Source organism: Cardiocondyla obscurior, linkage group LG22, assembly GCF_019399895.1.
Source record: "Cardiocondyla obscurior isolate alpha-2009 linkage group LG22, Cobs3.1, whole genome shotgun sequence".
NCBI classification, from domain to species: Eukaryota; Metazoa; Arthropoda; class Insecta; order Hymenoptera; family Formicidae; genus Cardiocondyla; species Cardiocondyla obscurior.
In genome coordinates, this window is record NC_091885.1 from 1,956,506 (window position 1) to 1,983,134 (window position 26,629).

At 34.9% G+C, this 26,629-nt stretch overlaps 7 protein-coding genes across 15 annotated transcripts; 3 read left to right on the forward strand and 4 right to left on the reverse strand.

Annotated features, from left to right (window-relative positions):
- The first annotated feature begins 159 nt into the window (after positions 1–159).
- Positions 160–3,736, forward strand: Bdp1 (transcription factor TFIIIB component B'' homolog Bdp1). Its single transcript, XM_070671037.1, has 6 exons — positions 160–436; positions 743–1,326; positions 1,435–1,882; positions 1,960–2,390; positions 2,519–2,623; positions 2,762–3,736. Exons 2-6 carry the CDS (start codon positions 771–773, stop codon positions 3,400–3,402), a joined length of 2,181 nt encoding a protein of 726 aa, XP_070527138.1. The 5' UTR covers positions 160–436; positions 743–770; the 3' UTR covers positions 3,403–3,736.
- Positions 3,737–3,823: 87 nt separating this feature from the next.
- Positions 3,824–5,861, reverse strand: Secp43 (tRNA Selenocysteine associated protein). The gene is made up of 5 exons (XM_070671043.1): positions 5,540–5,861; positions 5,247–5,444; positions 4,758–5,080; positions 4,387–4,586; positions 3,824–4,278 (listed from the first exon to the last, which is right to left on the reverse strand). Exons 1-5 carry the CDS (start codon positions 5,579–5,581, stop codon positions 4,154–4,156), a joined length of 888 nt encoding a protein of 295 aa, XP_070527144.1. The 5' UTR covers positions 5,582–5,861; the 3' UTR covers positions 3,824–4,153.
- A 252-nt stretch (positions 5,862–6,113) lies between these two features.
- LOC139111016 (protein crossbronx homolog) lies at positions 6,114–8,129 on the reverse strand. Of its 2 annotated transcripts, none has more exons than XM_070671044.1 (7): positions 7,944–8,129; positions 7,518–7,699; positions 7,388–7,452; positions 7,139–7,239; positions 6,870–7,057; positions 6,613–6,790; positions 6,114–6,531 (listed from the first exon to the last, which is right to left on the reverse strand). In XM_070671044.1, exons 1-7 carry the CDS (start codon positions 7,956–7,958, stop codon positions 6,448–6,450), a joined length of 813 nt encoding a protein of 270 aa, XP_070527145.1. In that variant the 5' UTR covers positions 7,959–8,129; the 3' UTR covers positions 6,114–6,447. The 2 variants fall into 2 exon arrangements, with proteins under 2 accessions (XP_070527145.1, XP_070527146.1); XM_070671045.1 differs by having other exon boundaries at positions 6,613–6,781; positions 7,944–8,125.
- Positions 8,130–8,295: 166 nt separating this feature from the next.
- LOC139111019 (uncharacterized) lies at positions 8,296–9,791 on the forward strand. Its single transcript, XM_070671049.1, has 4 exons — positions 8,296–8,471; positions 8,535–8,778; positions 8,999–9,256; positions 9,418–9,791. The coding sequence occupies exons 2-4, from the start codon at positions 8,543–8,545 to the stop codon at positions 9,458–9,460; spliced, it is 537 nt and encodes a 178-aa protein (XP_070527150.1). The 5' UTR covers positions 8,296–8,471; positions 8,535–8,542; the 3' UTR covers positions 9,461–9,791.
- A 47-nt stretch (positions 9,792–9,838) lies between these two features.
- On the forward strand, positions 9,839–10,923 carry LOC139111022 (uncharacterized). The gene is made up of 4 exons (XM_070671051.1): positions 9,839–10,055; positions 10,145–10,241; positions 10,339–10,423; positions 10,607–10,923. The coding sequence occupies exons 1-4, from the start codon at positions 9,842–9,844 to the stop codon at positions 10,712–10,714; spliced, it is 504 nt and encodes a 167-aa protein (XP_070527152.1). The 5' UTR covers positions 9,839–9,841; the 3' UTR covers positions 10,715–10,923.
- A 90-nt stretch (positions 10,924–11,013) lies between these two features.
- LOC139111010 (protein scabrous) lies at positions 11,014–17,416 on the reverse strand. Its single transcript, XM_070671038.1, has 4 exons — positions 17,327–17,416; positions 14,910–15,949; positions 13,995–14,334; positions 11,014–12,411 (listed from the first exon to the last, which is right to left on the reverse strand). Exons 2-4 carry the CDS (start codon positions 15,140–15,142, stop codon positions 11,086–11,088), a joined length of 1,899 nt encoding a protein of 632 aa, XP_070527139.1. The 5' UTR covers positions 15,143–15,949; positions 17,327–17,416; the 3' UTR covers positions 11,014–11,085.
- LOC139111007 (inositol polyphosphate-4-phosphatase type I A) lies at positions 16,120–26,442 on the reverse strand. 8 transcript variants are annotated; one of them, XM_070671031.1, is made up of 18 exons: positions 26,016–26,442; positions 25,878–25,934; positions 25,308–25,486; positions 23,955–24,047; positions 22,493–22,648; positions 22,163–22,363; positions 21,836–21,990; positions 21,574–21,746; positions 21,338–21,485; positions 21,030–21,232; positions 20,800–20,960; positions 20,504–20,702; positions 19,333–20,420; positions 18,949–19,253; positions 18,657–18,874; positions 18,226–18,545; positions 17,785–18,052; positions 16,120–17,557 (listed from the first exon to the last, which is right to left on the reverse strand). In XM_070671031.1, exons 3-18 carry the CDS (start codon positions 25,423–25,425, stop codon positions 17,425–17,427), a joined length of 3,939 nt encoding a protein of 1,312 aa, XP_070527132.1. In that variant the 5' UTR covers positions 25,426–25,486; positions 25,878–25,934; positions 26,016–26,442; the 3' UTR covers positions 16,120–17,424. The 8 variants fall into 8 exon arrangements, with proteins under 8 accessions (XP_070527132.1, XP_070527129.1, XP_070527127.1 ...); XM_070671028.1 differs by having other exon boundaries at positions 18,949–19,214; positions 23,955–24,089; XM_070671026.1 differs by having other exon boundaries at positions 23,955–24,089.
- Positions 26,443–26,629: the final 187 nt, after the last annotated feature.

Below are 26,629 nucleotides of genomic sequence, written 5' to 3' on the forward strand. Positions count from 1 at the left end.
AAAATAAAATAAAGCAAAATAAAAAAATAAATTATTAAATAATACCACGCCAGAGTGCGCAGCCCAGCCCAACTCTGACTTGACTCTAACCCGAGTCTCGATTTTAATTAACCCTCGATAGAAACATAAAGTCCATGTGGTGTTGCATGATGTTGAAAGTTGGTGCACGTAAATTTGCGAATTGAGAAAAAGGTGAGGTGGGATAAACAGGCACGTTTGGGACGATGATTGGTGTTCGCGAGCGACTTTTCCACGTCCTCTTTTTAATGTTAACGCACACCACGTCGTGCTTTATCCGGGCGATTGTGTTTCCACGTGTTTCGTGATAACGAGGCTCTACAACCGTCACCGTCGTGGATTAACGGGGATACGAAGATGCTCCTTTGATCCTTTGAGGAGATCGCTTTTCGTCACTCTGAAAATAATTGAGCCATTGGTGAGTAATGCGGTGAAGTAAATGTAATTTCAAGAAAAACGCGTGGCATTTCGCGTATTCATAATAACTTATCTCGATCCCTTACACATTGTTACAAATTCAAACTTTTATGGGCGAATCTGTTACATTTTATGTCGCTTTTCGCCGATAACCTGTAAAATACACGCTAAGATGAAAAAGAATAACTATAATTTTTAATATTTAATGTTATTTGTCATGTTTATATATTACATGTATCCTTATGGTAGCTAGTTTTTTTGCTAAATGAAGGCTAGATTATTACTCATTGATACTTATCTTTTATAGATTTAATAGTAATATAAATTTATAAATCATGCGCCGAGCGCGTATTAAGGCTTTTGCTGCTGTGCCAGTTCGGAAGAAGCCTCTACAAGATTCAGTGGATTCTATTGATACTAATGATACATCTAGTACAGAAAAAAAAACAGAAGATGTATCTAATGAAGTAAAATATGAAGCTATCAAAGATTTTGGTAGAGTAGAAGAACAAAAAAAAGAAACCCCAGCTACAATTGAAACATCTAAACAAGAAAAACAAAAAGAAATAGATATATCCATCACTGATATACCACAATTAGAGAAACAGAAAGAAGAAAATATTGATACTAATGCATTAAATGATAGAACTGTTAAAGATGCCAAAGAAGAAAATGCTAAGAGGAATCAAAACAAAATCAGTGCAAAAGAATCAACTAATAAAGCAGATACTGAAGAATTATGTTCTCTACTAAAATTAGATTCTCAAGAATTAAGTGCTCAGTTAAATTCTCAAGAAACTACATGTACTAAAGTTAAATCTAGCATATTACCTCATCAGTCAGTTCAGAAAAGTATTTCATTACTAGATGTGCCTACAACAATAGATACAGGTAAAAAGAAAATGAGATATTCAAAAGATTCATGAAGAATAATATTTTGTACTTTAATTTCTATTAATACTTAAATTAAAACTAATTTGTATATTTTAATATTTTCAGCTTCTCCTACAAAAGTGATACAAAGTCGCCCATGCTTTATGAGACCTACACCAAGACTAGACAGTGGCGGTAGAATAAGAAAAAATAGCATACAAGGAAGTGGAGCAAGTGCAAGTGAATCTGAGGATGAACACAGCAAAAGAGTAGCATCTGTCGTACCGACCCGTGTGCGAAATGATTCCATTTGTTCTGTGCAAAGCAATAAAGAAAGTAATATCAATGACAATCAAACTGGTCCGCCAAAATTTAAAACATCTCAGAAAAGGCGTATGTTAGTTTCGGAATCTGCAAGGAAGCTGGCTGAAGCCAGAAGGGAGTTTTTACTAAAACACGAAAACAGAACGCCTGACAGGAGTCAATTAAAAATGTATGATTTGATATACTATAATCCCGTGACAAATCCTATGAAAAAAATATCAGTTGAACGAAAACAAGTGACCACACCACAGTGAGTATATTAAATTATAATAACATAATGAAAAAAAAGTCACGATTTCGTCGTAATGTGAAAATTTAATTTTTTAGACCAGTGGAAATTACGGAAGAGGAAGAAGAAGATGATCCATCGGCAATGCCTACGCCGCAGGTGAAAGTGGGTCCCGACGGTCAGTTAATAATAGACGAACAGAGTCTTGTAATAGAGCAAACAGACGCAAAAAAGGATGGAGAAATATTAGCAACCGAAGCTACTGTAGAGGATGATAATTCTCACGGCGGTTTTTATAAAAAGCATAAGAGGAGCAAAGAATGGCCAAAGTGGGAAACATTTAAATTTTACAGAGTTCTAAATGTAGTGGGTACAGATTTTCTATTGATGCAAACGCTCTTCCCGAATAGAAGCAGACAAGAAATTAAACAAAAATATAAGAAAGAGGAAAGAATTAATCGACCATTAGTCGAGAAAGCTTTAAAATACCATCAAGAATTTGATACTGATGTGCTTGAAGAACAATTAGGTATGTTCATTTATTAATTATTTTTTAAATTTATGTTTTTATTATAGAAGTTGTGTAATATATAAAACAATGAATTATTGTCATTCCAAAGAAGAAAATTTGTAATAAATTTTAAAATTTGTTCTCAGCAATGCTGCAAAAACTAGAAAATATTCCAAACACATCTAAGGGAACATCGGAAAAAATTAAGAGCGAACCATCTTTAAGCGTATTTGAAAGAAAACGAAAACGTCGTAAGTACACTGTAATTTTAAAATTATTATTATTGTGATAATACGATTAATATTGATATAATAATAATTTTTTAACAAATAAATATATCAACAAATTATACTTTGTACAAATTGTTTATGGAAAATTAAAAATTACAGGATTAGTAGCGAAAAGTATTGGGGAATGTGAGACACTGTCTAATAATCAAGAAACTGAAGATTTTGTAGTATCAACGAAAGATAATGAACTCAATGTAGAAATAAATAACGATATAAGTAATGCTCAGGAACAATTAGTGAAAGAAAGTAAATTACGGAAGTCAAAGAAACGTTCGAATGACGAATTTGAGACACTTGACGATTACAGCTCCGATACAAATGCTGAATCGGACAGCTCTGAAGAGGTTTACCAACCCAGACCAACTAGATCTGGCAGACTGTCAAATAAAATGAGGAGGCTACAAGCGCCTGTTTTTAGTATACCTAATAATATTAAAACTGAATCGCTTGTTAATGAAAAGAACGAGTTACCGTCGCACATAGAAGTGGAAGTTACAGAATTTGAAAATACATCAGTTACAAATAAAAACACAGAAACATCTTGTTCTGAAAGTATTATGACGATGATACCAAATATTAATCAAATGGAGCCAGGAGCCTTGGTAATCGTTTCAAAAGAATCTGCGGAAAATCCTGGAAATACTATTTTACAAGTTTATATGGTAGCCTCAAACATCGACTCCAGCACAACAGTTACACCTAGTGCGGCGTCCGGGAATGAGCCAAGGGAAACCCTTTAACTAAACTGGAAAATACTGAATTGATTAACATTGCGGATAATTGTGAAAAATTATCTTTTGCTTCGCATTTAATTCTAATCTTAAAAAAACTATAAAAATTTAAAGAGATTCAAAAAGCTGTCCGTCTTACCACGATTTAGTCGGATATTTTCGGATTGGCTTTATGTGATGAAAAATCTCTTTATACCATTAAACTACGATTGTAAGTCAATAAAATAATTTTTTAACCTTTTTTGTATCGATTGTAAATAAAATTATATGTAAAATGTTTTTTATTTCTGTGGAATTGTTTTCTAATAACATAGAAATTAAATGTAAAGTATTTAAGCAAAAAGTGTTCTTATTTTTCGTCTATAATACGTAAATTTGGGTACGAATAATTAATTTATATATATGGAAATACATCAATCATACACACATATAAGCAGCATGATATTATGATTATTATTAGCATTAAAAATACTGCCATGAATATTTTTTGTAATATTGCTGCAACCCTGAGTATAATGTATGTGGCTTATAATAAAATAATATTAAAATTATACTGCAGATTTAAATTATAAAGTTAATGTATGTAAAATATTGAGAAAATTAAATTATGTTTATTTTTGCAATAAAAATTGCATATACTACGTAGAAAATATAATTACTTAACTTACAATCTCATAACTCGTAAAACACACGCAATTATACGTTTAAAGGGTCATGTATAATTTATTTTTAATATTTTTCATATATATGGCATTAATAATTAATAGCATAATTCTATGGTATCGCATGGAATCCATTTTGAACTTTCCAGAGCATCCCATAAATTATAATCTTGTTCGATTGTTTCTCTGTTCACTTTATCAATATCAATGGGAATTGAATGTTCTAAAAAAAAAAAAATATATTAATGAATTTGATTAATTTCAGTAAAAATTACTGAACAAAATTAATTTATACTTGATTTATATTTTCAAAAGAAAATTAATAACGTACCAATTAATTCTAACTCATCTTCCTCGGGTTTCTGATCAGACACATAGCTGTTGTAAGCATCTGATGTTGGTTCACTCTCATAGTAACCTTGTTGCCAAGCGCTATAACTATTCCAGTATGACGATGTATCATAATAATTATACGCCTCTGAATTCATGTTTGATGCTGGATATTCGGAAGCTGATTGGGGTGGTGTTGAACTAAAAATTATTAATTCGAAACTATGAACTGTTGGGTTATAAATTAAATACAAATAATTTTCTTGTATTATAATATTATAGTAACTATCGAAGTTCACATGATAGTCTAGAAAATTGAATTTATCTTTTTAAAATATTATTTCTACTTTTAATGTACAATTTCAAGCATACCCAGACATTTTATTCCATGGTCTAGGCACTGCATTACAGATTTTCAAAGATTTTGTTCCAAGTCCTCTATAGCCATTCATAGTAATCAGACTATTTTTCTGTTCTTCTTCATTTGCAAATCTAACAAAGCCATAGCCTTTGCTGAATCCAGAGCTGTCTAATATAACTTTAGCTGTTCTAATTGAATTATATTTTGCAGCAAATGCCCTGTACAAGGAATAATCATCTACATCTGTGGAGAGATCCCCTACCCAAATACTGAATTCTCTTTCGGCAGCAGGTTTTCCTGTAGTACTGGCATGATTTAACCGGAATCGTACTGGCTGTAAAATATTAAGTCATATAATATATTAATTAACTTAATAAAGTACTAATTTAATTTATAAATTTTTAAATTTATAAATTTAATAATTAAAAAATTTTTTTTTTAAATTATTGCCCAAGCATAATGTATAAAATGTACAATAAAGTATACTACATTGTACTTACAGGATTTGAACCAGGTATCACTTTTCCATTCAACTTATGCATGGCATCAAGTGCCATTTCATCAGTTGGAAAATGTACAAAACAATATCCTGCAGGTTCACCTGTATATCGATTTCGCATAACTTTTACAGTCTGTGGCTGTTCACCCATTTTGTGAAATGCATTCATAATGAAACTTTCTGTCATATATGGCTCAAGCTAGAAATGTAAAAAATTAATCAGTAATGTCACTTATATTGGAGCAGTAATGTGTGAAAAAAATAATTTTTAGTTATTTAAGTAATTCCACTTACGCCTCCCATCCACAACTGACACAACACCATCGGTCCAGACATTCTGTTTGTTGTTTATTCTTTTTGATTTAATATTTACGCGTCTCTACTTAATTATCTTAGAAAATTACTAATTTTAGGTTAGCCCTGAACATTAAATGTTTATATGTATATTGTAGCTATATTATTACATATTTTTACACGAATTCGATGTTCTATTGAATTAATTAATGCGGAATCAATAATAATTTGTTTTATGCAAACAGAAATCAAATTGAAACCTATTTAAACACGTCAATAAAATGCAAGAGATCACTAAGGACCACACGTCAGAGAGTCCAAATCCGAATCGCGGCTTCCACGCGTACAGATACAGAGGCTCGTCCGTGTGAAGCAAGCGCTTCGGCAGCCGAAGCGCTTGCTTCACACGGACGAGCCTCTGTATCTGTACGCGTGGAAGCCGCGATTCCGAGTTGGGCTCTCTGCCACACGCCGAATGTTAAGTTTTACCGCATGAATTTAATTTTCGGGATAAATTAGATTGAAAATACCATCACACGAAGATTCAAACATTATTGATGTATTAAAATAAAAATTCTATAAGACTTTCTTTATTTCTAAACAATTATCTTAATCATCTATATATTAATTTAATTAAAGGAGTATTATATATATAATTTTTTTTTCTTTTGTTCTAAACACAATCTCTTACTCCTCACTTTTCAACACATATAAATTCATATAAAATGTTAAGACATGTATATAATTATTCTTTAAATATAAAATATTCTTTAAATAGAAAAATATCTTTTGTAATAAATTTTATTCGCATTGTTTGTGCGATTGTTGAGAAATATTTTTTCATATAGTTTTTACGGATATATGTTATTTGCCTATTGCCAACATTTAGAATTTGTTCATTATCTTTATTATCTCGCTTCTGGTTTTGAAAATGGCTGAAGTGAACCAGGTTGTACCCACGACAGACCTAATTGCTTATTCTCTTCTTCATCCTGCAAAGCAAGAGAATTTTATTAGATCTGTAAACTTAATCAATTTATCGTAATCAGCGATACACTTAAATATTTACTTACTTTTGTCTCGTAAATTTCACGTTTAATGGGATCATGTAGTTCATTCATATACGGATTAAATGTAATATAGTGCGGATCGTCCATAGTAGGTGGATTAAACACTTGATTCACACTTTCTTTCACACAAGCTTTCACGCGTTCTCGGAAAGCTTCAAAATTATTTTCCTGTCTAATGTTACTGATTAGTGAGAATTATTTCATGCCTAATATTTTAAATATATTTTTTTCATATTGTCTTTAAGAATAAATGTACTTACAAATGTGATGCATCCTCATTTACCGAAGTCATTTTCATGTCTAGTTTAATAAATATTTTAGTGATATATTGTAATAATTGCCAAATTCGATTATTTCTTCTCCATTCAGGAAATCCCCACAATGTACACAATTCTCCAGTTTCCGGATTTATTAATGGATGAAAGATTTTAGTTTCAAACACAACTTTCTAAAATACGTTTGAATAAGAAAGTTAAATACAAAATTAATTTATAGATAATTTAAATTATCTACAAGTTAATATGCTTACTGGGCAATCTCCAACTGGAAAGTTTGAAGGCAGTGTAATGGTAAATCTAAAAACTCCACCTTTGTAAACCCCCTGCCGAATGAACTGAACACCAAACCATACTGTAAAAAAAAATAATAATGCATTAAATATTTTTTACATTTAGTGATTTAATTTTTATTAACATTTTAGTAAAAAAGAAACTTAATATGAGCAAATAAAAGCAAAAAGTAAATATATGTTACAGAGTGCCACTTTGGAAATGCTTACAAAATGGGTTTGAAGCAGATGGTATCACATAAATCCCCTTCAAGTCTTGGAAACACAACATCTTGCTGAAAAACATGTATTTAAATTAGATGTTCTTTTATATAGCATTTAACAACATGGGCAAACTTACTACTCTGAAAGAATATTATATTCCTGCAAAAAAACAGTATACTGTTTGTTAGTTTGTGATACAAATGGTCTATCTATCATTTTGACAGACATGCTCAATGGAGAATCTCCATTACTGCTTTCTGGCACAAGCTTCCTGAACAAGTCTTGTCTATTCAGATTATCATTATTGCTATCATCACCCTAAAATAAATACAAGTCATTATTGACAACTATTACTAAAAAAAAATGAACAGTGGATTATGATTATAAAGCTAAAAAAATATTGATCAAGAGATGCAATTGTGCCTTGCATCAAGTGTATGCATAGTGATCTTAATGCGAGTTGATAGCAGCTGAGATTACCGTATCTCTTATAAAAGTTAAGCCAATCGAACTAAGAGAATTAAATAGAAAAATTGGAATAGATTTTAATAATAAAATATACCTTGGCCGCCGACATGACGAGTGAGCATCGAAAAACGAGCAAATCTACAGATATTAATAACTTTCTACATTACACTTGATATCGAGATAAGCTGTGCTTATCGGTAGCCTTCGACGGAAATCGAATTGGAGCATTTGGGCTCAGTTCAGCTCAGATTCGACATGCCATTATACGAATCATATGGTTATAATCACAGCTAGTATATAAGTCTGTTCTCATTTACTGCGCTGCTGAACTGGTGCAGTGAGTACACCCTAGTGCAATAAGTTAGAGTAAAACAAATATACTTTCTTTCACTCTAACTTACTATACCAAATTACCATGCAGCGACTGAGATTCGAATAACAGACCTAGTTATCTAAAATGGCTGCACGTTACCGTGCATTATCGTGTCTCTGTATTCACGACGTAAGCTTTATGTATTATTGAAATCTTTGAAAAATTGAGATTGCACTAGGTATATTTACTGATATTTACCGTCCAATAAATAAGAAAAACGTTTAACAGTTTGCAACTTTAGAAATAGAGGTACTAAAGTTCTGCCGGACATAATAATTTTATTCAGTTTCAGTATTATTTCATCTTTTTCAGGATGACAAATGCAGTCTTCATGTACAGATTGTACAGATGAAGCAGTCGACTGCTTGGGAAGATGTATAAACATTTTGTCACAGGCAGAATTAGATGAAATTACTGAGAATGTACATAGAGCTTTAATTCATCCAAAGGGCAATGAACTATTTGCAAACTACCTCTCACAGTTTCCCGATAGTCTAGAATGTTTGAATATCTATAACATTTGTTCAGAATACCTTGCTCAGGAGCCGAATCAACCGTATGTCTAACACAATTTGTTATTAAAATTTTAATATTTGTTGCATTCTGCTTATACGAATACTTAGATAATTTTCACTTATTACATCGTCATTTTTTCATCTTTATCATTTAATAAGTATTGAAAAAAGATAGAATAAAATTACAAGTGTAAATTATTAGAATTTTAGCGTAAAATAAGTAACATACATAAAGGTATATTGTAACGAGTGAATTTATAGGATTCGCGGAAATGTATTGGAAGAATCTCAATCACTAGAATCTCTTATCACGAAAGTGAAAACAGTAAGAGAGACTGCCTTAACTGTTACTGCAACAGATCTCCAACTCATGAAGCAATTCAATGAAGCCTTGAAGATACAAACCAGAGAAGCATTACTTGATGTATTACAAAATGCCAAAGAATACTATCAAAATTGTTTGCGAAAAATGCATGAACGTTTTAGAGATTATATTTTACAAAATAGAAATCAACGGGCGTAAGTAGAAATAACGGACTTAAAATCTTATCCACTTTTATACATTATATATAATGGCTTGTGATACTTATATTTGTTTCAAATGTATAATTAATTTTGCACATTTTTATGCTTCTTAAGATATTAAATATTTAAATCAAAAAGCTTAGCTTATTTTTTAGGTTACTAGATATACACGCGAATGAAACAGTTCCTTATCGATAAAAGAGTGAGTGTCAGCATAATCTATGAAAAAGTTCCTTATCAAGTAATTAATTTATAATTTATTTAATATTGATTGGTATTCTGTATATTTTCTTTATTTACAAATTGATTTAATTGAATCAATAAGTGTAGGTGTGACAATTGTAATTCATTTAAAGAATGTCATAAACCGAGTCTTTCACATTGGTGAAAATTATTAAATGTATAATTTTACACGTGCGAAGGGTGCGCTTTGTAATATCTAGTTATTTAAATTTAATATTGTTTCTCATAGCAACGAAAAAGCCTCAATAAAATAATTAATCTTGTCAGCAAAAACGAACCTTCTCTTTATACCATTGTTTCTATTGTCAATCTAAGTAATCCAGACGCAATTAACAAATGATTAATGTAACACGCATAGGAAAGCTTGAGGAAAAATATATCACAACAATTGACCAAATCCGCGATACCGTCCAAAAATTAGAAGAAAGCTTAAAATGTTCACGAGATTTGGAATCTGCTCAATCTTTGAAATATTCTGCTTTAAAATCTCGCGACAAGATTTTAACGGACGACCTCAAGAAGATTAAAAAGCGAAATAAACAGATGCTAAGTAAATAAAATTTTTTTTTACCGCTATTCGCATTAACTTCGTAATCTGTTTGAAAGATTGCTTTTTTTTTTTTTTTTTTTTTTTTTTAGATTTGTTTCGACAAAGCGTCACAGACGTTCAGCTCGGTTCTCTTGATATATTGCCGGAGACTCTGAAAAGACAAGTGCAAAAGACATGGCACCAAAAGTAATTTCCTACTAATTATCATTATTAATTATTAACTGTTATCATTAACGATTTGTACATTTGCATGCTACATTTGTGCATACCATAATACATATAGATACGATGCTCTGTTATCACAAAACGAGCAATTAAAGAAACAAATCATTGCTATAGATCATGTGACGAAGCAAAGAAAAAAAGAGGTATGCTTCAGAATTTATTCGTTGCTATGAATTAAAATATTGTTGAAGCGACATACTTATGACATAAATAATTTCTTGCGTGTTACATATTTTTAATATGTAACATTAAACCATTATGCATTTTCTTAAACTTTTCAACATTCTACTTTAATTTCCAATATAAAATTATTCAATATATTACAGATTGATATCTTGCAACACAGATTATTCATCGCAGAAAGTGTCATAAATCCTAAGAAAAGCATTGAAAAGATTTGTAAAAGATGTTGGATTTTAACGAATAAATCTTAAAATATATACAAGTTGAAAATTTTTAAAATTAAAATAAATCAACGTGAACTTACTAGTTTCACAAATAAATTAAATTTTTTTGATAAAATTAAAAAATTATATGTTAGTGATTTTTAACATAAATTTATTACTAGATAATAAGTAATTTAATAATTTTTGCATGTTTACAGCGCTTATTTCATTTATGCATTACTGTACAACATATATACATTAAAACTTTAAATTATACTTAACTCTTTGGTATTATAATCAGTGTTCTTATTTGACTTGATTACGTGTAGGACGTTCAGATTACAGACTTTTGTCATTTTTTTTTTTCCCAGTTTATCATGTGTCATTCCATTAATTCGACATGAATAATTTCAGGATCGTTAACAGTCTTGCTTCCGTTGCACCGACATCTCTGAAGATGTAACTGCCATCCATTCGTTGGTCGCTGATTGGTACCACGTCAAACCTAAGGAATATCTTCCATTGAGATTAGCATGTTGACAATGACTGAACCACCATCCGCCCCGATAATTAGCTGCGCAATCGGTGGTGCTGATATCCATGTCGCGGTCCTTAGCACTGAATGCCATACCGTCTTGATAGGATAATGCGTCAGTTGCGTTGCCCGAATAACCGGACACGTGTAGCCGATAACCAGTCTCCTCGGAATCAATCGTAAAGTGTTCATACTCGGCGTGCCAATGTACGCCGTAAGTATCAGTCAAATCAACCCGCAGTCTGCTGCAGTTATCGCGAGTAAGTCGATGTAGCGCCTCGTTGCCTATCCAGAATTCACTGACTGGCGAACCGAAACCAACTGAATATTCGTTCCAGGTGCGATCAAAATCAATTGCTCCGTCAATTCTACGTGCTACAACGATCCAGCCGGCGCGACAAGAAGCCAACAAGGGTGCTCCAGGACCAGGTGCTAGCAAAGTCAAACCATCGCGTTCCTCGCAGTTTCCCGGGAGAGAATCTACCATGAGACGATACTGATCTTCCACCTGTTCTAATTCGTGCGTAACGTTCTTTGCCTTGGCTAGATTCTGAGAAAGATCTAGTTGACTAAGTGTCTCATTTAAAGCGTCCAAACTCTTCCGCTGTACGTCGCTCTTTTCTTGCAGCTGCGACGCGCTTACGCTCAATGCCTGTACCGCCCGTCGAAGATTACTAAGCTCTTCTCTGGTCAACGATAGCTCGGCAGCTTTCCGCGCCGCATTTATCTCCAGTTTCGCCAGCTCTCGCTTCACTTCGGAACGATTGGTGTAAACAGCTTCCTCGAGCAGACGAACCGAGTCATATAGTCGCACTACTGACTCGTCTAGCTCGTTCATCGATACCAGATCTCGACTAGCATTGAATACTTTCTTCGTGAGCTCTGTCTGCGCTAGTTCAAGACTTCTCATCCGTTTTTCAAGATGCTCACGGTCTTCGTATACCACCCGCTTCTCAACCATCGCTCGCTTCCGTGCTACCACGGAAATCTTTCGCTCGACGTTACGTAGACGTTCCTCGAGGTGAGAACGATGGGCCAAGATGCGAGAGTAGCTGTGCCTTCGGGCTGACGCAATTTCGTGCACGTTACTCACTTCATTGCGAAAGATATTGGGCTTATTGTGGTGTTCCATTTTCTGCGGATCTTGTCGTTGATCGGGTATCGTGGGCTCGCATTTCAGAGACTTCAGCTCGATCTGCACCGTACTTAACTGTAACAAATAAAAAAAAAAAAAAGATAAGTTTCGCATTTTATATAATAAAATTAAGTTTTAAAAAAAAACAAGAGTATAGATTAATATTTTTTAATAAAAAAGTAGTTTTCAGAGCATTTAGTAAAATCATTAGTGATCTCTAATCTCGTAAATGTCTTCGTTCCTCGAAATAAATTTCCACCGATTCTCTTTAATCTGTCGACTTTTTACAGACGATCCCTGATTACGTGGTATGCGTGACTGCACGTGTGTAATACATACGCGGCGCTTGTGGAATGCGTGAGAGTAGGGCCACAGCTGTCGACTCGTGTGGCTGCGGTCGCCTGCGTGTATCAAATACTAGGGACGGTAAGGATCGCCGGTCGAAACTTACACGCAAGATAAAATACGAATTTACAAATACGCACGGACGTATGACCATATAAAATTTATCTCGAATTAAAAAAAAAATTCCTAATTGTTATGTCATATTAATGTAACATGTGACATAATAACTTAGTAATCTATTTAATCTATACTTTTTTTTAATAATACATTTTTTTTATTACTTAATTTTTAAACATAGAGATAAATTAATTTTTGAACTTGTCCTATATATTTTTTATTCTGCTTAATAACCAGCGTAATTGTTTTTTCCTATGTGTGATTCTTATATTTTATTGTATTTGATTCTTCTTATGATGATTAAGAATTGAAGGTAGAAGCGTAAAGGGCGGCAAGTATTTAAGAGAAGGTAGGAGGGCAGGCTAGTGGGCCCGAGGGGCATATGTGTGCGGCCCAAAGGAAAGGCCTGTTGCGTTGGGTGAAGAAGTGGAAGGAAGGGAAAAGGAGGAAGGTCGAAAAGCAGCTGCCAAGCGGCAAAACGAGAAACAGGAACCAAGCAGCTGGCCGCCCCGTGCAAGGCGCAGGTGCACCGGCTATACATCCCCCTTTCTTCCTGCCATAAATACTAAATGGTAGCGGCAGCCGTTATCTACACGGACGCCCGTTGTCCGCGCGCGAGCGCGAGCGACCGCATGCCGGACCCTTTGGCGTGTATACGCATACCACGAAATCGATCTCAAGCTATTGTAAGCGAAAAAATCGGTCGTGGCCATTGAGCGGCACGCGCGCATCTAGAAATCCTAGCAGTTGTCAACAATGGCATTAAAGAACATATCTAATATGAACAAGTCTGAAAAATGTTACTCTTTTCTAGATGGAATATTTATTCACGTAGATGAGAGAGACTTTAATTCGAGCAGTATTTAATTATCTTAAACATTTGACGGTTATTAAGCACTGAATTATAACATTCATCAATTAAAATAAAATACTTCAAAAAAACTAAGAGATTTCAACTTAAATATAAATTTGATCATATAAATAATTTTTAAAATAAACAAAATTAATTTTTTTGCTTCAGAATAATCTATATGTATTTTTTATATAAGCGAATTTCTCTTTCCTTTCATTCTGCGTCTGGTTTGGTTTGACTACGTTGCAAATTGATGCCATCTGCCTATCATTTTCTGCTTTTTTTTTTTTTTCCCCCCCAGTACCAGCCTTACTCTAACACCTGCGAGAAGAAGACAATTTACCTGACTGCTGACATCCGCGCAGGTACGAGACAGAAGGCTGGCGCGCTCTTTGGTCGCGGCAATGTCGAGCCTAATGGTACCAAGGGTGGCTTCGATCTTCGTGATCCTTCCGCCAAGGTCGCGTACACTCCTACCGACTTCGGCGACGTCACCCTTTAGAAGGGTCAACTCGCTTCTCATCCTCGAGCGCTCGGCAAGCTCCTCACTGGCGTTCCGGGTTCTGAGCACCTCGGCGACCTCGGTCTGCAACTCCGTCACGGCGCTGCCTAGCCATCGCACCCTCAATCGCTCGTTCTTCGCCTCGTTGCCGCTTCCGCCCCGAAGAGCATTCACTTCCTTCCTACATGTGCAAGGGGATACAAATGTAATAAGTTTTTTTTACGGTACCCCGTCATTAACTCTCAAAGGAACACTGGGCTACAGAACCACAGTAACACAGAACCAATTTCAATTTAAAATATACATATTATAATAATATTAATAATAAAATGTTCCATTTGAGTATTAATACAACCAGATCTTTTTCTCGCATAAAATATAAGCGACAGAGAAATGGCTAAAACCATCATACTTCGAAATCAAGTATTAAAACTGCATTTTATATCTTTATTTCTATCGTTGAAATAATTTAAGACGTATGTTTAAATTATATTGTACATAATAAAATATTATTACACATTTAAATTCAGATAGAGTTCAAGATTGAATTTAGATTATTTTTGTGTAATAAGAAAATTATGATCTTGGACGTTGTAAAAAATTGAGAGAAACCTTAGACTTAATTTAACTTCTACAGCTTCTTGCACGTGTAAGAACCAATAACGTAATTACATGCTTAACGAGTTCTCGTACGTGTGTATTATATTACGATACCCTACGTACAAAAAAAGGACGATGTAATCAATTATATCTTACCTCAGCAGCTTTACTTCGTTTCTAAGGACGATGAGTTCCGTATTCTTTTCCATTGCTTGTTTCAGACTCTCCTCCAAGGCGTTATAATCCTCCTGCCGATGATCCAGCAACGCGCTCACTTGCTCCTGCAATAGCTTGATCGTGCTATTGAGATCTTCATCTGCACGCGTGCCGGCAATCAACGTGCACACGGTAATCATCGCTGATAGCAGTAGCAGCCGTAGATCTGCCATCTCCGACTCGAGAGTATCTTCAGTCAAGAAGACTTTGAACTTTTTATACTTCTCAATTCATATATATATTCTCTTTCAAGGAGATATATTTTTTTTATTTTATATATCTTATATTTTATTTTATAAATCTTTCAGTCGTATTGCGTGCTTTACACAGATTTTTTTTTTTTTTTTAATTTTTAATTTTTAGATTTAATATCTTCCAAAACAGTGTGTATCTTTAGATCTTCATAAGTTCTCATCGAAACTTTAATTATGAATTCTTTCAGAAAGAATATTTCTAGACACTTTACTTAGTGGCCGATGATATTTAACGTGATTTGTACGCGATTTATTAAATTGATCTCAATGGTGAAGATCGTTCAGCCGAGCCGCGAAAGTCACATGCGGAGCGGGGATTGTCGCAGCGTGCTTGATCGTCTCTCGAAAGCCTACTGGCGCGGCCGAAACGGTGTTCGAGTTTTATATCCCTTGGACAAAGGTCCGCTCGGACCCGGTGTGGAGCAGGTGTTCGGCAACACCAGGCCCTCGTCAGGTATATATATTGTCTCGCGCGCAGTCCCTATCCCCACATGCCTGTTATGTGGTCTCTACCCACTCATATTCCGAGATGAGTACGAGATCGTAATAGATACGTCGCATGAGATTGCGATATGATAAATACGCGAGTACAGGGCGCTGAATAATAAGCATACTCGGCGTACAGGATGAGGACTTAGCCAAAAATCTTTTTCTTCGATAAAATGATTTAATTAAACTGCCGAACTTCCTGTTAAAATTGTTGACTTCAGCATTCTTTGTTTAGATCTAAATTGAATGGACAAAACTTTCATTTCTTTGTAATTTTACAAGATAAATATTTTAAGCACAAAATCCAGAAATTTATTATACAGATGTATTAAATTTTAAATGGAGACTGTGGATTTTTGTTGCAATTTAATTGGAGAAGACGAAAAAGGCAAACGGCCAGCTTGGCATCGGGTAAAATTAATAATTTATTAAAAACAATGTCCAACCTGTTGGAGTCTACCGTTTATTTTTACGGATATAGTAACGCGTTAGTAGATTATTCAATTGGGGTGATGGAAGTATGGCTACGTGTCTATGCGTTTGAATTCTTTTGTATGACAAAATGTTATATGTAACACGAACATTTCCACGCACGTACAAACGCGTGTGAAAATAATATTCTCCCGTTAAATACAACGTTATTCGTCTTTCTGAATAACATTTATACGATCTCGCGACACTTCTTCAAAATCGACGCTAACGATACTAACATTATCGAATAATCCATGGAGTAATACTATGGCAAAAAATGGCACCGTGCTAATTATTCCTGTAAAGGCGAATAATCGATTCAACGAACACGATACATCTGATTAAATATAACAGAGAGTTTTTGCAATACTGCGTTTGGATTATGATAAACGCACTCTCGTGCAATTCCGCAACGATAACGATTGATAACACATGATTTGTTTGCAGTTTTTATAAAATATACTAAACTTGTGAGTTCAGCGTTTATGGTATCCAAAGTACGATATTGCAAAAATTCGCCAACAATAATTGCGGGTTGGAATAAGGAGTGAATTGGATAAAAATTGAAAACTTGCACCATAGAAAATTTATACAGATAAAAAAAACAATAAGTACTTTAAAAAATATCTTAAAGACAAATAAAAAAATTAATCAATACAAATTAACGACGTAGTTTTTATCCTAATCCGATTCACTCTCCAATTCCGATTACCCCCATTATAATACATATTATGTAAATAATTTACTGTTCATTATTTCGTGGCACCGAGCTCGCGTTAATTTATATCTGTTTACGTTGCAAATCTAGACAATGCACTTAAATGCTGCTCTCGAAAAGGAGAAGAAAGAGAGTGTGGCTGCAACTCTTATAATTGAAAATAAAATATGAAATTTTTATGTAACAATTAATTTAAAAAATATAAAAATTTAAATCTTAAACGCGTAAACATGGAAACATCCCAACAAGAAAAAATTAAAATGCAAACTTAAAAGCTCTTTCTTTTTGTTATTATATTGCTACATTTTCTAATTTGGGCATTTTATTATACCCAACACGTACCAATCGCGTGTCCCCAATAAATTCTCTAAAGAATTACGTTACTCAAACGTATCAGTATCTGCTACTCTGTAACAAGTACTTACATACTTAGCACATATTACGGAAGTTAATCCGCGATCACACAGCCAGAGTGAAACTTAATTTCGTGCAATGTGCGTACATTACATTAATGGATTCCCTCTTAAGTCTGGGCAGATCCGTACGTGCCGGTCGGCGGTCTGTAGAGCCTAGGTAGCGTTAGAATCTGCAAGCTATTAAACGCATACTTGCGCACACCGATATTCTTCCATGTATTCTCCCGACGACATCCTTCACTAAAATAAAAAAAAGGAACGCATTCATTGAACGTCAAATTTACAAAACAATCCTAATAACATAAAACATTTTTTTAATATTTAATGTTTTAAAAAATATAATTTTTAGAATTATTTATAATGCAAAAATTATATAGTATAATATAAAAATAAAATGTGTTTTCAAAAATATAAAAGAATGCTAATTAATTTCGTTCAGACATACCCTTTTTTCTTTTTGCACTTACCTTCGCATACAGTCGAGAGCTCTCATATATTCGTGTTCGGCTAAGTGATATTCTGACGACAATATATTAACTTGTTCAAGAGTGATTGACATCCCGGTTCGATCTTTTGCACTTTTGCAGCTGGTGAATCTCAAACCGCGCATTCTTCGGCATATTTGCGAAGACAATTGTAAGATTTCTACATTTTTATTGACCCTTTCTTGCACACACGTCTTTAAGTTAATCATCATATCCGATAATGTGTGGCCCAAAACTGACCTACTAGCGACTGAAATAAAAAGAATATATTATCTTTCTAAAATCTATTAAAAGTATTTAAACGACATAGTTTAATGGGCACTTAAAAAATTAGATATAATTCAATATTTCATAGATTATATTAAAGTTTAATAAAAAAAATTTATTAAATTTTATAATAAACTTAATTAGTTTTATACTTACAACGCGTAGATGTAGGTTCCGTTGGTAGATTCAGTTTTTTAAACCTCAAATAATATTCATTCAATCTATCATAATTGTCCATATTACTTTTTTCTTGTGGTTTCGTGGTGCCGAGACTCTCAGCTAGAGAAGCCATCTCGTTAATACCGACGTTGAAGAACACCGGGGTCACATTGAACGATAATGTTTGTCTCGAGGAGGGCACTAATGGCAAGAGAGAGTAAATCGCATCCGGAACCGGAAGTATCACCGTTAACGCACTCCGCGATCCTACTACGCGTGGCAGAGGCAGTTGGAACGCGTTAGACTTTCCTTCCACTCTGCAAGAATAGCATAAATGTTAAAAAAAAAAAAACTTTTTTTAATATACTTAACTCAACAAAAAAGAAAAAAAAGAAAAGAAAAACGTGACAAATAAAACTATCGTTTACCTAGGTTGAATTCCGCATCTGGACAGAGTAAATGTGACGGTATGCGTATCTTCGACCGCCACAGCCATATCGCCCCACATATCTATCTCATCACCGTAATAACTAAGAAGGCCTTCGAAGGAAACCAATGGTCCCAGTGTTGTAAGAATTAGGAGAAACATTGGGTCGGGCCGTTGGCACCATAGTTTCGCCATTATGCCAGTTACTAAAGCAGTTAGCTGAAATTTCACATTTATTTTTAAATGTTTTAATACATTTCTAAAGTGGAGTAATATAATATAAAAACGTTTACCGCTTGACTGAAGCAAACGTCTCGTCTATACCGAACGTTGCACACGCGCTGTGCTGTTTTTGAATCTTCCTGAACGCGAAATACAGAATGCGTTAGTCTGGCAGTTTTTAGCAGACCGTCCATGGCTTGCCGCAGTTTCTTCATGCTCGGCCTGAGTTCGCTCGTCCAATCGACGATCGACGCAAAGTCTAGGCCCTCAGTAAATTTGTTTCTCTGTCCTGAATTATTTTTGATCACGCGCGTCATCGAATCGACTGCTTGGCACACTTCATTGGAAGATGAGTTATGATAAGTATCGATTATCCCTAATAATGCATCATGTTGCAAATTTTACTACGTTTTTACATAAAGCAGCAGCACAATTTAGTAAAGCTATTTTCTTACCTTCCTTTGCCTTAGAGAACGCCGGTTTCTCCATTCCCGGACTGGACTGTTGTCGCTCATTCGACTCGTCCAGCAATTTGTTCGATTCATCGCATTTGATTCCATTTTTCGGCTGAATTGTGACGACTTCAACGTTATGTCGATGGTTCGGTAGACAACCCTTTAAACTCTGCGATCTACTCATACTACTTTTATTACGCAATCGTACAGCTGGACTACTGCATCTACCACAGAGAAATTTCACCTTTGATACGAGACACATAACACTCGCCTCAATATTCAACTGAGTGAGATCCCATGGCTCCGGTTCATCCGTTGGCTTGTAATAATTCGCGGATGGTGAATTACACATTTTTTGAGTGTCTAAAAAACGCTTGCACGGATCGGTGTCGTTTTTCAAATCTTCTTTCTCGTCATCATAACCTTCTTTCTTGTCGTTGTCATAATTTCGCTGTATATTCTGATCAATTTCTCCTTCTATCTGTTTAGGATCGTCCTCAACGTCCGGAAATATTACAAAATTCTCTTCCGCAATATCGTTCTCGCCAGTATTATTATTAGACGCCTCATTTCTCGAATATGCTATGGATGCATATTCGCCATTTCTAATGCCGTTCTTCGTCCAGATGTCTTGCACGCATTCGGGAGTGTCAGGTGTAACAAAATCGTCAAAATCGGGACTTTTTAAATCAAAATTCAGCTGTTGCGTGATTCGTTTAAATGGTGACAACGATTGATTAATTTTGAAATCTAATGTCAAAGTATCATCCGAAGAAGAGGTCGTAGTCGAGTTGTCCTGGACTTTTGCAACTTTGTATTCTTCTAAAAATGTTAAAGCCTCTTCTACTAAACCAGGATCCCACAGACTAAGTAAAATCCTGGTCTTTGTAATCATATCTTCGCATATCGGTAGCATACCACTTGTTTGCTTTTCCTTGGCGAGTTTCATTAAAGATCTCATTGCTTCTACGACATCTCGACGTAATTGTTTGATCGCTTGGATCGCGTCATGCGCCATCGTAATTTTTGATGTTCCCTGATATAGTTGGTTACTTCGCATAGGCGACTCTTTCAGTGCCTGCACCAATCTACAAACAAAAAACAATATTGTCTAAAATTTCAATTATATTTTATATAATTTAATTATTATTTAGGTAAAAAAAAACAGTACCTTATGAGTCCACCGTTTTTGCTTTTATGGGAATGAGCGGTAAACGCTCCTACGCTAATAAAGTCGTAAAATCCGCACTTGTTCAACGTGTCGTTGTGAACCCACATTCGTTGAAGATGTAAATTTAAAGGCGCAAATTCGAGAGTACGGTCGTTCTTTCGCGAAGACTGCTTGAAATAACTCCCTGAAATGTGAATAACTATATTAAAACATTAAACTTCTAGAAACAATTCACTTTTTTCATCAATTCATTAAATATATATAAATATAAATATATTAATATATTTGATGCTTACCTTTATAGGCGGCTAAGTTTTCTTTGGCTTGAGAATACAAATGTAATAAGTGGAGATGGCGATCAAGTAATTCAACTTGCTTCGTATGCCAAGGCTCTCTCAATTCTCCCATTCCAGCAACTTCTTGCAGCAATTCTTTTTCTTCCTGTATCCAAATACCCCTGCAATTTTTTCTATGTTATTTTACTTCGCTTTTTTGTTATCTCTAACGTAAGATAATATTCACTTACAGTAAATGTTGTGGGAATTGGAAACAGAGTTTGCTCTCCGCCATAATCTCATGTACACATATATCACCTCCTAATCCGGAGTGGAATCTATAAGTTTGTACAAATGGATTTGCAAAGAGAAGTTTTAACTGGCCTTGATGTGGGAATTTAATTTTAGTTCCTAATCTCGGAGGTAATGATTGCGAGCGTCTGTGTGAAGGTAGCTGAAAAATATTGTAAATATATTAATAAAAGTAAATTAAATGTCTACAATAACTGTATAATACGAAACTCGTCAACACTTACAAATAATTTAGTTAACTCATTACCTGTTGTTGATTGTTACTACTATATACTGCATTTCGTGACGGTGTACTTTCTGTGCTGTTTCCTTTATCTTCAGCTTCAAGATTCCACACGTTAATTGTTAAAAATCCGACTGTCGTTGTTTTCGCTGATTTTAATGGTATCCTTAATCTAAAAAGTCAAGTAATGAAAAAATAATTAAATAATTTAAAAGTCTCTCCCCGTGACTTCAGCAGCGACACATTTACATTAAAATTACCTAGGAGTGTCTTGTACTGTACTAAATGTCACAATCGCACTTCCTATCGGGGTTGCGGTCTGACTGACTCTTTCCCTGACATCGTATGCAGTTATCCTGATTTTCGTTTCAGTGGTCAACCCATCGCTAGCTCGAAAGCTTACCGTAGTTAAGAAATTTGGATTACTACTTCGCTGAAACAGGCCACAAAATAATTCTTACTGAATTACATATATAGAAAAAAAAGAAAAAGAGATTTTTCGAGAATTATTTTAATAGTTACTTCTACGACTTCTGTTCGCGCGTATTTAATCCAAGTTTTGGAAGATTTTGACTGTACATCTATCTCTAAAACAGGCGTAGGCGGTCGACCGTGTCCATCACACAACAAATTATCGCAGGCTAATGATATCTCACACATTGGCACTTCCGCCGGATCTGAAAAAGGAAATTCAGGGTAAAATAATATATCAAGTTACTAATTATGATTCACGCACAAAGTGTGAATAGTACATCATCGTGATATTTATGCAATCGGAATGTATGAATAAATTGATGCATGCTGAACAAAGAAATACTTGTGATTTCGAGATCGGTGAAGTATTCGCACCTGTGAAGGTCCCACGCTGCAACCGCAACATCTGTATGTCGGTGTCGTGCTTATGCCCGCTGAAAGCTTCGATGCGCTGACGCAACGATAGTAACTGGCTCCGCATGCACTCGTAACTAGCCAGCTGCAGCGCCTGCAACCAACTGTCCCGTTCCTCCGTCGTGTTCGCGCCTAACTGTTGAAATAAGCCTCCGTCGAAAACTGCAACATTTTTTTCTTCTCTGTGCTTTTTGACGTCGCCTTGCACGCCACGTGAGCATCGATGCATCAAGGAAGAGGATGAACAAGAGAGGAGAGAAGTACAGAAGTTGGACAGATGGTAATACTTGCCTATGCTGAATCCGTAGGGCACGTGGCTGCTGGACGCTTCTACGCGAACCGTGCACTGCTCCAGAATGATCACTCCCAGCGGCTCCGACCACTGCTCCCGTGATTTGAAATAGAACAGAAGATTGCCACGCAGTCTGCACCATCGTTCGAGACTTACTGCACAAGAGAAGCAGAGCGGCGACGGCTTAAGCGCAATCATTTACATGGCTGGGAGATTTTTTTCGTTAAGGAGGGGATTTCTGGATATGATAACAAGCGCCGAAGAAGAGACGAGGAAGAGAAAAACGACATTTTTCACGCTGTTCAGTTCTTGTGACCTGCCTGATTAGCCATTATAATCAGATCTTTCAAAAGAGCGTTTCAATCTCAATAAAATCATTACTATATGATTGAAATAATGATAAGAGTAAAGGCCCAATTAAAAATTTGTTGCAACAAATTTAAATCTATTATGCATCTCTAATTATTAATTAATAAAATAATGTTTTACTATAATATTTCTTTTTTAAAATATGCACATATTTCTTCCACGTAATATATCCGATGTCAGTTAATGAGCTCTTTCGAAGAAAAACGAACTCCTCGCGAGGCTAATCATTTTTGCATTATTGCTAGCGTCTTTGATCGCTTTCTCTTTTTCTCATCTCCTTTGTAAATGCGATCGATATATTATGATTTCAAAAATTTACGATACAAACACTTAAAGCAAAACTTTCGTATGCCGTAAACATATAAGAAACAAAAATGTAATATTTTACAATAAAAAAATTTTTTTTTTAATTATTTTTATCAGAAAACACAACATGCCAAGCATTTCATTCCACATGCAAATAACTCTCGATTTATTAAAAATGTTCTTTGTCTTGATTTAAGGTAATTTCGCATTTTAACATTCTTAAGAAAACAATCCTGCAATATACAGAAATTTAAATATTAATTTTTCATGACAATTAAATAAGTGAGATAAATTACAAAATATAAAACTGTAAATTTATTTATACTGATTAAGTTTCTGGTTTTATTCAGATAAACCGAGAGTCAAAAGCTTACCCATAAAAATATTGCATGCAAGCATTACATGTTAAGTATCTAGAAAAACCAAATTAGTAATTTTAATGAAAAAACTAGATACAGCGCGCTAAAAATGTAAGAAAAAAAAAAGAACATATTAAATTTTCAAGCTGAAAGTTATTTTGTTCGTTAGATTATGTGACTTTTCTACTCTTTTCTCAACTTTAGTTTGATATTTACTTCATCATACGCGTTAGTTCCGCTAAAGCGTGCATCGAATCACTCTTGCAAGGTGTCTTTTTGTTAAGTGTCGGCGAAAACGTCCACACATGTTAATCGATATCGACCGGGCCGTCGAAGAGCGTGTTAATCGCATTAAAACTTGTGATGTGATAGCGTGAAATGGATCCCAATAAGTACATACATACAATGCACTTGGGCAAATGTATACCTTTGCTCGCGCCGGCGGTAACGCAATTGAGATCTCGTAGACTCTTATGCGATCTTCCTTTCTGATTTTTGTTCTCGGGTTTTTTACCTGTACCTGAAAATTGCACGAGTTGCACACAGCCGCCACAACGATATTCTAACAAAGTAAAAAGAGAAAAAGCAGTAAGTGGCCTAATTTATTTGTTGCAATTATATCAAAGGCATCGATTTATGACAGAACGTGGACATATATGTATATGCACGGATCTTTTTGGTATCAGCTTATCAATGTCCCGTTGATACGTACGGTCCTTCTTATCACCGGTGACAATTATGTGGAAAGAAGTGATAAAGCATTATACATTTTCGTAGCTACAATCCAATTTTATTTTTACGTTAGAAATGAATAAAATTATCTTCCCATTAAAAACGAAATTGTTTGACGGAGTTCTTACTCCATTATTAGAATGTTTGTTTTCAAACTCAAGTAGATAATTCACTGTAAATAATATACGGCTTAATTAAAGTAGCTGAACACATTCGCCCTATCTTTGCAGAATTTCTAACGCTGATGTCGTCATTCAGCATATGACAAAATAAATATTCTGTTTCGTGCAAAGCCATGCTGTATCACGAAAAGATAGAAAAACGGGGTAAATGATCACTGCTACTACCGTGGGCTATCAAATATTTTATGAAATAAAACCTTTTTCGTGCAATATATTCTGTCATATCTATTAACATTTAATAAATTACGATTGAGGGAAGAATTACAAGAGCCTTAGCTATGTAAACTATAGTCAGTCAGTCAGTATAAAAATATTTTAAATAATAATTATAATAAACAATATCTATTGTATCAATTTTTGTTTCATTCTAAACAAAGCTTGAACCAAATGCAGCCAGATTTTCTCGTAACACGCTCAACAATTCAAATAGAATGATTTTCTAGAGCTCTACATCAAACATCAAACGAGAAACCTTTGCATCATATGAGTTTATCATCATGCATAGTTCATTCGCTAAGATAAATTTTATTGCCTTAATTTAAAAATGTATTAGATGTTTTCTATTTATACTAAAACTGGGATAATTCTTATTTGTGACATCTTTGGTATTTAATAAACATTGAAGACATAAAAATGTTACAAATGAAAATTACTTGAGTTTTGGTGTAGATGGAAAGTGAATATTAGACCAGAACTACAATGATGTAATAAGCTTTAAGCTGTAAAAAGTTAACCAACTCTGTTAGATTTTCTTTTTTTAAATTTTGATACTGGTTGATTTCTTAAGGTTTAAAGCTTATTACACCTATTGTGCACCATGTTTTATGACCCAATATTACTAAATTTAAAACATTCCAAAAACTCACTTTCTGTCCTGCGAAAGAATCCCTCCTGCCGTTCTCTTACATACAGGATACCCTCCTTCTCAAACTTCTGTGAAGGCTGTGTAGCCAGAGTCAATAACTCCTGCTTATTGAATCTCATCTTGCACTGACAATCAAGCCGACATATTTACAGTCCATTCAGTTCACTAATTTCTTATGTACTGAAAATTGAAATATAAGTCTTTAAAAACTGTAATGTCATTCAAGCTTCTCCCTGAATAATTTCAGATATACAATCTGAAGAGCAAGTATTCTTTATTTTTTTTTACCATTTTTCTTTTGAATTCAATCTACTAGTATACATATATACAATAAAAGTCAATTAGTTAGAGTTAAAACACAATTCCTCAAACTGAACACTTATAGCAAGTAACACAGAATACAACAGAAAGAAACACAAACGTTTCAAAGTATATTCTTACAACTATGTTGTGAACTTTAATAAACGCTCCTGATTTCAACCAAGTTTAATCAAGCCCTTCCATTAGTCAAAAGACAATCGTCAAAAATTTTGGAAACAAAAGAAGCTAGACAATAGAGACAAAGACTTACCATTTTTACAGATGGATTACCGCTCGCGACTCCTTTTGCTGGCATCGCGGCACGCATCTGAAAAATTAAAACTCGCTAAAAGACGGTGTTCGCCGGTGGCGGTGATCGGGAAAAAAAAATCTTCAATCGTGCACTCACCCGCGGCTTGTCGACAAATTCAGCACCGATCTGGGAAATCCAGGCTCGGCCGATGGTCTCGCTCGTCGGAGAGCAACCGTTCGCAGGCGCGTTCAAGGTTACTCCTGTCAAAAACCGGACGTATCAGGTTGATCGGACACCGCCGTCCCGCGCGAGCAACCCATTCCTGGCGTATTATCGGTGCAAATCAATCTCGGGCTGACAGGACGCACGTGCGACATAGAGAAAAAGAATTCAGTGAAATCCAGGTCGGCGGTGATCGACGGGATCGTGCGTTTCGACTCGCACGTTGACGCGCCGCGGACGAGACGCTAAGGCGCGGCGAGCATCGCGGTCGACTACGCCTTACATCAGAAGCACGGCAAACATTGCGGCAAACGCAAACACCGCGAGAAAAGAGACCGTTCGCGCTAAGCGCGATTGGGTTGGGTGGTCTCGTCCTGTCGCCGTTTTCCGACACTCTGGCGTCATCTGTCAAACAGTCGCGGAAACCTCGACCCGATCTAGAATGTCCGCGACACAATAAAAAGAAAAAAGTATTAGGGATAGGTAGGGCTTTCAAAGATAATTGGAAAAATTCCGTATTATTTTGCACTTTTCAAGTTTTCGGTTAC